The 15636-nt window shown below is 27.7% G+C and overlaps 2 protein-coding genes across 2 annotated transcripts in view; both read left to right on the top strand.

The window, feature by feature from the left end:
• LOC105627009 overlaps positions 1-2484 on the top strand; it is a 16425-nt gene extending 13941 nt beyond the window's left edge. The window contains exons 2-5 of the mRNA XM_012208292.1: positions 1134-1167; positions 1296-1439; positions 2121-2375; positions 2459-2484. Of these exons, the coding sequence (XP_012063682.1) occupies positions 1134-1167; positions 1296-1439; positions 2121-2375; positions 2459-2484 (459 nt within the window). The remainder of the gene's footprint in view (positions 1-1133; positions 1168-1295; positions 1440-2120; positions 2376-2458) is intronic.
• A 1259-nt stretch (positions 2485-3743) lies between these two features.
• LOC105627008 lies at positions 3744-6687 on the top strand. The gene is made up of 5 exons (XM_012208290.1): positions 3744-3773; positions 5270-5297; positions 5365-5508; positions 5598-5849; positions 6653-6687. Exons 1-5 carry the CDS (start codon positions 3744-3746, stop codon positions 6685-6687), a joined length of 489 nt encoding a protein of 162 aa, XP_012063680.1.
• The last annotated feature ends 8949 nt before the right edge of the window (positions 6688-15636 follow it).

The raw sequence follows: 15636 nt of genomic DNA, 5'->3' as shown, positions 1-15636 counted from the left end.
ATATATATATATCGAGGTTAAAGGTAGTTGCCAGATAATTTTTTAGGAGCTATCAGTAATCCACTATAATTCTCTAAAAGGATGCAATGCCAAACCACTATATGTTCGATACGATGCAATGTATAACTGCTTTCATGTTCGCGAATAGTTCGCTATGTAGGTGCGGGGGAACCAATTCGCTATAACTATCATCTACGTCATATAAAGATAACATCTAAGATCAAAGATATGTTACAAATTCCTCCCTAGATTATATCATCTCTGAATGCACAAGTCAAGCAACAACTATTAATTATATATATTTTAAAAAATTAAATATTTTTTTATGCTTTATAATAAAATAATAAATATATTAATAAAAATAATATTTAAATTCATAATTATAATTCTTAAGTTATAAAAAGCTTCAAGTTTTTTAAATTATAAAAATAAATTATATTAAAAAGAGACCAAAATATGTGAATATTCACAATTTCTAAAGATCTGTTAAATGATATATCATTAATTTTTTAGAAAAAAATAAAAAATCTGATTCTATTATGTCTATATATACTAAATAAAATTTTATATAAATAGTAACATTATTTACACGCGCGTGCCTATAATAATTACTAATGTAATGTAATATTAAAGATCTTTATATATCAAATAAAATAACTCAAGTGTTTATTCGTAGTTGCTTCAACACGTCAATTGTTTCGTGAAGAAACAGTCGTGAAGGCGTCCTAAATAAAAGTCTTTTTTTAGCGAGTTCGATTCGATACATGATTGATCTATTAACATCGATTGTGGTTGTATATCTATAGTATTGCGCTGCTAATTAGTTTACTACGGCTCAGTAGAACTTTTTCGGCGGTAGAGTAAGTTAGCTTCCGAAAGGAACCCATCCGCGTCAATCATTCGATTTTGTGATTAATTCGACAATTTCATAAAAAAACTGAATTTTAGCAACATGGTAATTTAAGTGTAAATTTATTAGCAAATATCTACAAACTGTCTAAATCAATGACGCAATATTAATCGCGGAATTTCTTCTTAATGCTTTATGTGTTTTGATATATTTCTAATAATATATAAACTAATTAAATTTACGTTATTAAATTACATTATTAATAATATTAATTTCATTATAGGAAGAAATTCAGCTTAGTAAAGATCAATTGTCTCGTAAGTAAACTTGCGTAAAGCACATTATTTTCGTTATGTATGTGACTAATTTAAAATTATGATTAGCGATTATAATTAGTGTACCTATGATTAGTATATAAAAACTGAGAAAAATGTTTTCTGAATAGATTTAAAAATGGCATTCGATGCGTTCGATCATGATAAAAAAGGATCTATCAGCACGAGCATGGTAAACACAATTCTATGCATGCTTGGCCATCAAATTCCAGCAGAACAGCTTGCGGAAGTTATTGCGGAGATTGACACATGGGGTAAATATTACCAACAAAAGTTAATTGGAAGAGAAATCATATTCCTCTGGTAGAAATGTATGCAGTTTTCCTAAACATCTATCCAATTACTATCTAATATTACTATATGTACTATATACTCATTAGTTATGCCAATACTGAGGTAAGAAATGGACAAGAACTTAATAGAGTTTTCTGTCCATTTCATGAGTAGTTAGTTTGTTTATTAATCAATTTAATATTCATTATTTGTTGTCTCTATTCAATAAATTCATTCAGCAATTTTACGCAACTTTTGTATGTAGTAATTGCAAACAAAACATTACATTCTGATTGGGATTCTAAGTAATTTTCCTTCTCAGTTAATAGACAGAAGTTAGCATAACTGTTTAGTAATTGCTCAAAAAATGCATGAAATTTCTATCAGGATCTCCAAATATTGTATATCCTTTTAAATAATAATGACATTTCATAACATGCTCACTCCAAATAAATTATCGAACAAAACTTTTACTCAAATAATATTATTGAGTTTTATATTATATTTAGAACATGTCCAGAAATTTGCAAAAGTTATTTATTGCCAAAAAGTTTCAAAGAAAATTACTTTTTAAATATACAATATATTTTAAAATACAATGGACAAAGTGTTAAAATAAAATAGAGATTAATAATAGATATCGAACTAATTTCCATTTATAGGAACTGGTGAATTAAAATTTGAAGAGTTTTGCCAGTTAGCATCACATTTTCTTGAAGAGGACACTGATACGGAAGCGATACAGCAGGAGTTACGAGAGGCATTCCGATTGTATGATAAGGAAGGTAATGGTTATATCACTACTGATGTGTTTAGAGATATCCTTCATGAATTGGACGACGCATTATCTCCGGAGGAACTTGACATGATCATAGAGGAGGTGGACACTGATGGATCTGGTACGCTTGATTACGATGGTGAGATCTTACGTGATGCACAAGTGTTAATCCACTCTATCTTCGTTTACGCATACCTGACTAGTCCGGCGTTCATGTTACAGAATTCATGGAGGTCATGACAGGATAAATTATGACTTTGGCACTGCGCGAATGCACCGTGTCGATCGCCCACGCATTAAACAACGAGTGTGCCTGTACAAACAGAAAAGTCGAAATCTCTACGAAGTCGAAGCTGGCAGACTATAAATTCGCTCGTTTATCATATGAGAATAGATCATCATAAAATTATACTTTTATTAAATCCTGCTAGCCAGGAGTTTCGATGAGAGATGTTCAAAAAAATTATAAAGAATTTTAATATATATTCATATATATATATATATAGAATATATATATATATTTATTATATGTACATATAATTACATATAACAAATGTGTATAATAAAAGATTTTGGAATCTTTGAAATAATACTTTACTTTTATTTTATAATAATGATAATTATTAATATTTTTAAATTCGTAAAGCTATTTGCAATCTTCTGTGATTTTGACACTAAATTTTCATTGACTGTTAATTTAATCAAATATCGAAATTTTATAATGTCTTTTGCCTACGTAATTATATGTACATATAATAAACGTATATATATTTAAAGTATTATAACTTTTAAATGAAATTTCTTAAATTAAATTAATAAATATTGATTATGTGCCAAAAATATGTATAAAATATGTATAAATCTCAAAAACGATCGCAAATGTATGTATTCCTTTTAATCAAACTTTAATAAAATATAGTTGTTCTTTAACCTTTTAAATTTTGAAAAAATATAAAGCAATAAGTGTAAAAGTAAAACTTTTTTTATTAGTTTTACTGTTTTTAAAAAGAAATTCGTAATAATTAAGAAATAATAAAATTTTAATAATATTTATTAAATTTTGATAATATCGAATTGTGATTTAAAAAATACTAGTGTCTCAATATATTGATAAGAACATTATCATTTTTCTAAATACAATTGCTATGATCGCAAAAAAAATGCTTGTACTTCTGCAATTCTCTGTAATTGTTTGCTATTGTAAAGAATTATTATTATCATCAATGCAAAAAATTTATATAGTATTGGAAATATAAGCTCGCGTGTTGGCAATGACTGTAGCACGTGCTTCATATGCATCAACTATGGCATTATACGCACGATTCTCTAACAGAAATGTAACCTATTGTAAACTTTTGTCAAAGAAGTAGAGAAGATGTATCGAGGAATTCAACAATGCTTGCGATGGCAAGCGACTGCATATTCCGGAATGAACGGTAAAATCGCCTAAATATAATGGCAGACACCGGGCTTTATGAGTTTATAATTAGGAGTCTAAGAATAAGACATGTACAATTATTGCATAGAATCATCTTGGGTTAGCATCACCCATGAATTCTGTGGCGATGCGCCAATTCTGTCTATTGTTGCATCCACGCAGTCACACATTATGTCGCTCATAAATTCTGCCGTTCAGACATTACACTTCATAAAAACTAGATGTCTCGACGTGCAGTCTCGACAATGGTGGACAAGTTAATCATAAATGTCTCGATAATGGTCTGGTTGAAAACCTTCAGACGATAAAAAAATTTAAAGAATTGATCAAGAAATTGCGAATTAAAATTACAAAATTAGCAAAACTTGCATCTTTATATGCTTCAATAAAAACAAGTCTTGAGTAAAAATTTCGTTAGTTTTGAGCAAAAGCTTATCGTGATTACATATTAAGTAAAATAATTATTTTTGTAGTGTATTTTTAAATTATAACATAATATATTATAACATAATTTAGGCCAGCTTGTATAGAAAATTTTTTTTTAAATCAATGATATAAAGAAATATAATTCTGAAATATCCAATGTATAAAAATGTAAAGAAATTTATATTTATTTATGAACTAAATAGATGGTGTATCTTTCTGCATATAATGCCACATAAATAACAAAACAATTTTTATTATAAAAAATTATGAAAATTATTATCAATAAATTTAATATGTATAAATCTCTAATAAATATGTAAAATTGTTTATTTGTAAAATTGTTTATTTATTAATAAATTTAAACCGTTTCATTATAAATTTCGTTAAAATAAACTTTAATATAATTGATATATCTGTAACTAAATGTTATATGCTTCGCCATAATTAATAATTTGCCATCGCCATAATTTTTCAAGATGAATCGCGTGCGACATGTTCGCATTAATTTTGTCATGTAGGAATGTTATAATATTTAAGGCAGTTGTTGACAAATCGAACATATGACTAGAAATCCACTAGGAAGATTTTTGAAATTAAATTAAAGGTATTGCCGCGAGTTCTGCATAATTAGGTAAAACGTGTCTAAGAAAATAAAGTGGGGAGAACGTCCTCGATGAATTTGAAAACCGCTAGACTTGGGATGTAGGTTTTACCTGATCAATCATGTGCCAGAAGATCATCGTTAAAATCACTTAAAACAGAAGTCTATCGTCAGAATCTGGTGCAGACCCGGATAAACCATCCGACCCAACGTACCACGAGTAACGCATATAGTTATCATCTTGCAATGGCAAGTTATACTTTCGATAAACGCGGAAATAATTTATTAAATCTTAATTCTCATAGCAAAAAGTTCTTATAGTAAAAATTAAATGAATAAATAAAACTCATAATAATAAATTGAACATTAAATTAAATAGAAATACAATAATTCAATAAGTATGCAAGCTTAAAAATTGATAGCAGATATAACTAAAAATTAATTTGCTTTTTGCGTAAATTTATTTAATTTATTATATACTAAAATTTTATATTTGTAAATTAACAGTCTTTGTAATTATAATTAAATATCTGTATATTTATAATTAAATATCTGTTATATTTTTCAGGAAGATCTAAATAAGGACCAGATAGCCCGTAAGTATATCTTTTTATAATAATACAATAAAAAACATTTAGAATAATATAAAATTTCGTTTTACAGTGTTGAAGAATGCCTTCAATGCTTTCGATCAGCAAAAGAAAGGCAGTATCGGTACAAATATGGTAGGCACAATATTGACCATGTTGGGTCACGAGCTCAGCGAAAACACGCTGCAGGAAATCATTAGTGAAGTCGATGAAGATGGTAAGTAAAATAGTCGATCTTGCGTCGATTATATTTTCTTAACGGTTTTTCAATACATATATTTTTCTATTGGTAGTATATTTTTCTAGGTTCCGGAGAACTCGAGTTCGAAGAATTCTGTACGCTGGCTGCTAGATTCTTGGTAGAAGAAGATACGGAAGCGATGCAGCAAGAATTACGCGAGGCATTCCGGTTGTATGACAAAGAGGGCAACGGCTATATAACTACCGCTGTTTTTCGCGACATCCTTCACGAACTCGATGACAAGCTGTCACCAGAAGAACTCGATCTAATGATTGAAGAAATCGATGCTGATGGATCAGGAACGCTCGACTTTGACGGTATTTTTATTATTATCTTTCTTTTATTATTTCGCAGCGTTGATTATATTAATCTCGAAAATTAAAACGCCATTATTTAGATAGACTTTTAAAACTTCTTTTTCAACTAACTGTAAAATTACTTTTTAATAAAAATAAACTTTGATTACTTATTTTTTATTAAAAAGTTTATTTTTTAACAAAATATATTCATAATGAAACAAATATCAGTAATTAAATATCAGTAATTAAAATTAACAATCTCACATATTAATTTATTAAAGAGATTTATATTAAATTCATTAGTAAATTTTTGAAGCGAAAATTTCAAATTAGTTTAATAAAATATAACGCTATCTTTTACGTTTTTCAAAATTGATATCATTAAAAAATATGTTAAATTATAAAAAAAGCTTTTATTCAATTCGATATTATAATCCTATCCTAGCTGACTTATCATTATTAATGTCATGAAAAATTATACAGCATATTTAAAAAGTCAAAATCTTATGGCATTAAAAATAACATATTTAAGAAATTTCTCTAGATGCACTTAACATACGTTTATTTGCGAGATACGATAATATATGATACGCTTCGCAAGCCAAGTAGTTCATTTAAAATGAGCTTAAATTACGAAGCGAGTCAAGTAAATTCATTTCGTGCATGTCAACGTCAATGAAACTTAACATAACCACACTAATAGCAAAGTCGATCGAATGTTCAATAAGTCTCTCGCCTTGGGTAGTTCGCCAAGTTTGTAGCCTCCGGAAATACGAAGCGTCGTCTGATTACGCTAACGCCCGCGTTTTGCGCGCTTTCAGAGTTTATGGAAGTCATGACGGGAGGCGACGACTAAGGCAACCGGAGCTGGTAATGAAGATGGGCACTCGGAGGCTGGTTGTTAGCTGCGCAATTGGCAACGCTTGTCAGAGAGAGCATTTCCTTCTTCATCATCCAGGCACCACTAAATTACGGTCAAGCGGAAAATTGGACGTTTATGATCATCCTTGGCTAACTTTCCTCGTACAAGGTGAAGATCGTAGTGTTTCTAAACGGTTTTAGTCAATGCCAGAAGCAATGGAAATCCTGAAGTGCGTTGAATAAATCGAAACAGCGTTTATAAAGTAATGAATCATCATCAAAACGAGTTTCATGCAAAGCTCCAACGTAATTATCTCTAGACATCGCGAAGAAAGTTTTAATTTCCTACTCTATGAATATCATTATGAGTTTACATGTGAAAGTATTACCTAAAAGGTCCAATGTAACGTTATATGTATAAGTTATTAAATTATTAAGTACATCTACATAAATATTGTATAGTGATTTCTTTTTACGCGTGAGTATTTTGCCCCTGAATAACATTTCCCGGTGCACAAAGTAGCACACCGTGTTCAAGTATGCGAGGCACTATTGACTTTGTAAGTCTTAACATCAAGATCCCAACAAACAAGAATCTTTCAAGAAATTATAATTTCTTGAATTTTCTTTTCTCATTTTTTAAATATTACTTATGCAATGCTGTAACGTGATTAGATTCAGAATAATTATAATATTATTTTATTGATGATTTAGTAATTTCCAGAAACAAATAATTTTTCATAAAAAATACTCTTGTTTTTAGTATTATTTATTTTCAAAAATTACTAAATCATTTCATACGTTTAATAAACAATTATCGAAATAAATGCCATATCGTACTTAATGAACGTTATTACATATAACTTTTACTAATAAATATATATATATTTATATAAATATTTGCAGAATTAATAATTATATTTTCTTAAAATAAAACCTGACAAAAGTTATCACGTTTTGTATTTAGTTTCATAAAAAGTATTTATCGAAGAAGAATTATTATAATTTTAAATTTGTAAAAAATTTAATTTTTCGTCTATTCTTATATTTTCATGCAATTGCGTATCTACAAAATTAATCAAAATATTGTAATTATTAATTATTCTCTCGTTGAGAGAGAGAGAGAGAGAGAGAGAGAGAGAGAGAGAGAGAAGAAAAGAAGAGAACGATTTTAATTACAAACCACATATATATATATATCGTCTTAATTATGCGCAAATTCATTTTATAAAATTTTATTACTTTCGTTAAAATCTTTTAATTTTTTAAATATGATAGGATACGCATGTTATATGGAACAAAACGTGATGACGAGTAAAAATAGACTCACGCGACTAAAATAAATGCTCGCAATTGTTCACACCGATCACTAACTGTCTGCCCAGTGGCATTTCCGTTCTGAAAATGAATCACGTAATAATAAGTACAGCAATAACGTCGCGTATGTAATCATGCTGTGAGAAACGTTACCAAATCAGGTACCTGAAATGGAATTATATCGCGATTCTCACGTCGTCGTCGTGGACTAATCTGTTTTGCGTGAAAATGGTCGACCCATTTATTAAACAGAGGACTCGGATTTCGCTAAGAGCATAATTATTTGTCAGAGTCATTGAAATCAGAATTGTAACTTTGTGTTCAATGATCCAATCTATTGATCTTACATTTCTTCTTACAATCAATGAACTCAAGCATCATCATATAATACAATTTCACCACATAATGAAGTCGATATTGTATAAATATAATAATATGGATAAAATAATAATCTCTTGTCTTCATATTGCATATTATACGCAATTTTACACTGATAAATTAAAAAATTAGCAAGTTAATTTAAGAACTGCTTTAAATTCATTATTGCAATTTCAACATGTTTTGATCTTCATTTTTGAATACCGATATATACCGCATCATTTACTTTAAATACAATTTCGGTATATTAAACATTTTATATTATTATTTTTATATTATTATATTTATTATTATTATTTCTTTAGTTTTCTGAAATCAAAATTAAAAATTGAATTATTTAAAAATTAAATAAATTATTAAAAACTAATTCATTTATTTCAAAGATAAACAGGATATTTCGACTGATTCAGAAATTTAAGAATTAAGTCATAGAAGAAATATATTTCTTGTACAAATTTTTACTTTGCTGAGAGTTAATCATTGTAATATCATTACATTGAACATAATTACATATTATACTTTTTGCTTTATCCCGGACGCAATAAATTCGAAGTGCAGTACACCGAATATTACATAGTTCATAACTTGTAAGTATCATAATTATTGTAAGCGATTTGCTTTCGTTAAAAATCGACAAAACTAGAAAATTTTGAATCTAGATTTCTACATTATATTCGTATGCGCGCATTGATTATACGAGAGATATTCTTTGATCGTAAAGATAATAAAAGTTAACTATCGTCATATATCTCGTAATTGAAATTAAGCCCCAGTTTTACGGTAATTTATATTTCCGCACTGATTATCTAAAATATTTCGATAAATGAGGCGCCATACGTAATAATTTATACAGAAGAAAAATTTCTTTCACTGCACGATCAATCGATAACTATAAAATTTCTTTCGCATTTGAAATTGTGTAATAATCGCAAGGGAATTAAATGGCATTAACGGTTCTTACTATATAGAAAGTATAGATATTGTAGAAAATAGAATAAAATTCCTGCTTCCGCGCAATAGCACATATTATTGTGAAATAATGCGTACTTATAACATTCATACATCCTGTGATGATAAATATCGCGTTCAGCGATCTTTATTTGAGCAACAATCGACATGTAAGTCAAATATGATGGCGAAACGAGTATTCACCGATGAAATTTCTAACTCCTAAATCTTGCACAAAACAAAATGTATGATTCGTTCTAATAATGAGTATAAACTCATCCATTGTATCTTATAAATATCACATCGTTATTTTTCCATTTTTATAACTTTAGATAAATGATAATTCTTTAAATAAATAATAAAATTCCTCGAATTATTATTATTTACGTGTTGCATATAAACGTAATAATTTCATAAATCTTTCAATTATGAAGTAAATCAGTGCGGAAATATAAATTACCATAAAACTGGGGCTTAATTTCAATTATGAGATATATGATGATAATTTACTTTTATCTTTATGATCAAGGAATATCTCTCAATATTATCAACGCACGCGTTACGAATGTAATGTAGAAACCTAGATTCAAAATTTTCTAGTTTTGTCGTTTTTTAAATTTGTATATATGTACACTAAAAAATATATTCTATAAGTCTTTAAAAATATCAATTTATGATGTATGATAATAAGTCATAATAAAAAATAAATAATAAAGCAAATAATTTTAATTGTATCAAATACATTTACAATAATAACTGATGAATTTTTGTTTGAGACTAATAATAATATTTCTTATAAAAATTTAATACTAAAAGGTAATGATTAATTATTTATTTTGAATATTAAACAATATTTAGTGAAAATCCTCGTTTAAATAAACTGCGCGTCGATTATTTGTCAGTCTCGAAATACAATTCAAATTTGATTAAATACATTAGCGTATATTAAAACTATTGTATTGAACTGAAGTTCTATTGTATTTAAACTGTGTAAAAGTAAAATGCAAACTTTCAAATTATAAAATACAGATTTTACTTAACAGCACAATAAAATATGTATTGAGAATTTCATCCGTTTAATCCGTTTTTATATTTACATTAAACACATATTTTTACGTCAATTTGTGTACAACAGCTTTAATATGCATCAGTACACACTGAGTGTATCCAATCGAATTCGTTATTAAATTTAAACTAAAGTTAGAGTACGTAATATCACACATTAAATTGACAAGCAATTTAATAACATTGAAGTTAATTTAAGCATTTTTATTAAACTAAAATAAATAATTTATTGAGAAAAATATCATCTCAGATTCAACCTGAATACATGTGGAATTATTCGGATAGGATTCCAATCGAATATTATTCAATAATTTCCTATATCTCTTTGTGTTTTTTAAGGGAAAACAGAATAATTCCGATCGGAATTCATTCGGAATAATTCCATAATATGTGCTCTGGATCTCCCAAATTTCGTGCAAACATTTTATCAATTCAACCGAGACATATGTAATGAAATTAAATTAATTGCAATAACCAATATATAGGAAATCAGTCTTTTTTAGGTTACATAAACAATATTAAATAAAAATGGGTCGAGAAATATTCGATATAAATAAGAAGAGGGCTACGTTCAGTTAAGTGCAGATTCTTGAGTACTAAATTGATTGACAATATTAAATTGAATTTCTGTAAGGGAATATTACAGTTTCCAAAAAGCAATATTACAAATAATGTACATAATAATGTAAAGCATTATGTCTCTACGTTTTTATTCGAAAAATCGCAGTATATATTTACGATCGACTAAGCTTATATATGGTGAAATGATTTCAATACGTTATGCGAAGAAAAAGTGCATCATGTTAAGAAAGCGCGCAAATTAAGCGCATTTGTCAAAATTTAAGCCACACTGCTATATAGTTGTTCGGTGAAAGTAAAATAATTATTATAGACGTCTGACAATTTTTTGAATAGATTGACAAGAATTGGTTACAAGAAACAAGGCAAGTAAATTAAGTAGTCTGATTTACGCCGTTACCTAAGAAACTGTGGTTTATTTCTGCGCTTGAGAATGAATTATACGAGAAAGTTTATTGCGTGAGAGATAATTTGCGTTTATCAGATGAGCGGAATCCGGAACGAATTTTAGTCAAAATCATCAAATATATAATCCACATGCTGTCAATAATTCTGACTCGTCTTAGATTTCTTGTTCTTATAATCTACTTACATGATAAATAAGTGAATTCAATATAAGATTATTGATAAAATACTGCAATTTTGATATTGAATTATGAATTAAAAGCGAAAATTATTCTCTTTTTTCTAATAAATTTTTGGCATTTATTTTTATATTGATAAAAAACATTGTTTTATTTTTACAATTTCTTGTGTCACGTAAATCAATAGAGAAAGAGCCGCCATGATGAACTGCAGAATAGTAAATGATTTTCCAATAATTAATTCTTTAACAATTAATTTCAATTATGTAGGTCATCTTAAATTACATTTAATATCCCATATATCTATAAAAATTAATTACAATAAATTGATCTATGTATTATTATATATGTAATTAATTATATCTATTAAAGGCAGCTACGCTTTTTTTACAAGCACATCATCTGCTTCTAATGCAAAGAAAAATTACGCAAACAAAGATGTTTTATCGATGATTTTACGGATGTTTTATAAAATAATAACTTAATAATATCATTACGTTTGATAACAAATTAAATAAATTTTGCTTATACATCGATGCAATATCTGTGCTATAAGGACACAGATCTCTAAGGGACGTTCTAAAAAATACTCAGAGGATATCTCTATGTTCGCCAGAACGTCCTTCAAATAAAGTGTGCTATTTGGATATCTTGCTAATTAACTACCTAACTTAAAGACTCTTTCTATGATTATAAAACAAATATTTTTAATATCTTAAAAATCGTGTTAAAAAGTATTTTTGTTTCAGAAATATAAGTTTGGTAAACGATTTATGCGCAAATATTAGTTAATAAAATAAAAAAATTCGTCTTATTCTTGCAAATTATTAAGTCAAAATTATTGTAATACCTATTGAAAATAAATTTAAATTTTCATTAAGAATGAACATAATAAATAAGAGTATCTCTATGATGTATGATAATATAATAATGAGTTACGTGTTACATTCATCAAATGAATATGATGTACGATTCAAATTAAAGTGAGACTCGCGTTCGAAAGTAAGTTATGATGTACCTCTGATCATCTTCAATAAAACATCGATATGATTGCTATGTCGATGAAAAATTCTACTTTAAATATCGCGCTCAACAACGCGACAGTAAAACAACAAATAAAAATAAATTAAGGATTAACCATAATATAATAATAAAAGACTTATTTATCAATTTTAACTTATTCTCGATTAAAATTTTTTTAGGAAATTTAATATTTTATGATTTAAATCTAGTCTAACAAAAATATTTAAAAAAAATTTATTATCTTTCATATAATAATAAAAAACATAGTGACACAAAGTTTTAGAAACTTTTTTAAAGTAAAAATTCCAAAGTTCTTTAATAAAACGACTAAAACTCTATTAATCACCCTGAAATTCTAAAAATGTGCTAATTTGACAGAAGTGATATAACGCACCGCAGGAGTAACATACATATGTACTTCTTCATCGCGCCGTGCCTAACATCATTACGGTTATTCGCGATGGTCTCAAGAGACAAACCATAGCTCTCAGAAATGTACTACTGCGATTAAACGCTCGTTTAATTATGGTGCATGCCACGTTTGACAGGACTTTCTCTGCCAATTAGGCGCCTAAGTCGAGTCAACTTGCGAATTCGATAACTGAGTTCAGAGCGTAGTTTCAGAGCATTAATCGATGCTTCCCGAATATTTTATCATGATGTAAGATATAAAATGTAACAATTAGTGGACATAAATCACTAATTGGACAAAGTAATAAAACATTTCAAGTATTAAACTTTTAACGATATGTAAAAATTGCAAATAAATCAGTTATTAAATTTTTATAAATAACAAATTTATTTTGAGTCGTATAAAGCATATCGTTAAAGCATAATATTTAAAAGTACAAAGTACCACTTTGTCTAATGAATTGGTTCATTAATTGTCCACTAACTATAGAATATTTTCCTTATGCATGTTACTTTATGTATTTATATTATGTAATGTCCTTTTAAAAGTAGAAAAATATGTCCGATTATATAATTTAATCATTGGTTTTACATTTGTACTTATCATCTACATAATATTTAATATTCACCGCATTTTTTTCACTTGAAAGATTTCTTGATTTGTATATTTCTTTACATCCATTTCTATCTTTTCTGCATTATGTTAATTTATGATATTGTCTTTAATAATCTTGCTTTGGTACTGTAAAAACTAAAATGCTTAATCTTAATTATTTTGAAACGCGCGGATGTTTCAATAACCGCGTTTTGATTCAATTCAGAAATTATCATGAGATCTTAAAAATCAATTAATATATCATGAGAAACAAGATAAAATTATCTCTGTAAATAAGCTTTATTTAAATTTATCAATTTAATAATACTGAAAATATGTCAAGCATGCAATTTAACTTTTATTATAAATATTTAAGCTTTAATAATCATAATAAAATTTTTAATAATTTTTAATACTGTTAATTCTAATGGAAAATCTTTTATTATTTATTTTGTATTCTAATTTTTAATAAATTTCAATTAAAAAGTTTCAGTCTCAATAACATATTAATTACAAAAAAACATTACAAAGAACTTAAAATTTATAGATGAAAAAAGGTATGCCGTAAGCGATACTGTGTAGAATCAAAGAGTCAATTCTATATATAATACGAACAATATGTTTTGAAATTCAAAGTATTTTTATAATATATTGTAAATAATGAAACACGGATGTCGTTGTTATATTACGTCTCGACACATTTAGATCCGATTGTTAACTTAAACTCAGCCTATGAAAGAGAAAGTGGGTGAAGGCTAGAACGAACGATTTGCCACAATTACTTGCAGTCTCCTTCGCGTATTACATCTAGCCAACGAAACAAGTCCCGCTGCGAGAAAGTACAAGTGCCTAAAATGTGATCGACCGAGATTGGCATGATGCACGTACACCAATTATCAATCGCAAATAAACAGAATGCTGTATACAATTACATTTCATTGAAATAATTGTGGGGTAGAAATCAGATAACATAACTAGTATATTTTGCGTTTGTACGTCTATTAAGCTGATACAACCACTTCAGCACAATCGAATAAAAGTTGCACAGAAATAGTGCTTTTTTGTTGCTCTATTCCTGATTTTATTTCTCCAGCCAATTCCGAAAAAACAATGGCTGCGCTAACATAAGAATAAAGTTAGCACAGCCATTCAAAAAAATAGAAAAAAAATTTTAAAATACGGCATATTCTTTTTGTGCTAATTTGTTGCTAATTAATTGCTAATTAATTTCCGATATTGTTGCTCCATCCCCACCTTAGAAAACCTTAGAAAACCATCCTTAGTCATCCTGAGTCAACATACTATCTATAAATTGTTAATTTCTCGAAATAGCTCTGCGACTGATTACGATTCTCAGATTTTATTGTTTTTCGTTATAGAGTAAAAACATATAGAAAAAATGGTACTGTTAAACAATTATCTACAAATAATCAGATACAATAGGCGTCAAAATCACACAGCAACAAAATCAGAGAATCGTAATCATTTGAGATATTTCAAGAATTAACAATTTACAGGTGGAGTGCTGACTCGGGGTGGCTAGGAGTGGTTTTCGAAGGTTGGGGATGGAGTAACAATATTGGAAAATGAGCAATTAATTAGCAACAAATTAGCAACAAAAAAACACTAAATTTCTGTGCAACTTTTATTCGATTGTGCTGAAGTAGTTGTGTCAGCTTAATAGACGTCATTAATGAATATGTGTAATATAATCTCCAAAACGCATTTCTTACATAGTTGTTTATGCTTGTCGTAATAATTATCATATAAATTATTGCTAGCGATAAATTAACTACGTAAAAAATACGTTTTAGGAACTATTATACATTATATTCATTAATGCATTTTAAGGATGATTATATATATAAATTTTAAGGATGATTTTATATATATAAATTTATATTGTAAGAAATCGATTAGAATAACGTTTTTATTTGAACATTGAAAATAACCCAATAGGGGCCGAAACGTGTGTTATATTTAAATATTATTTATTTTCACAGAAATATATACATTTAGAATAAACATCCAGCTTGACTCATAG

This window comes from Atta cephalotes, assembly GCF_000143395.1.
Source record: "Atta cephalotes unplaced genomic scaffold scaffold00007, whole genome shotgun sequence".
Classification (NCBI taxonomy): Eukaryota; Metazoa; Arthropoda; class Insecta; order Hymenoptera; family Formicidae; genus Atta; species Atta cephalotes.
This window is presented reverse-complemented; position numbering and strand designations above follow the sequence as displayed.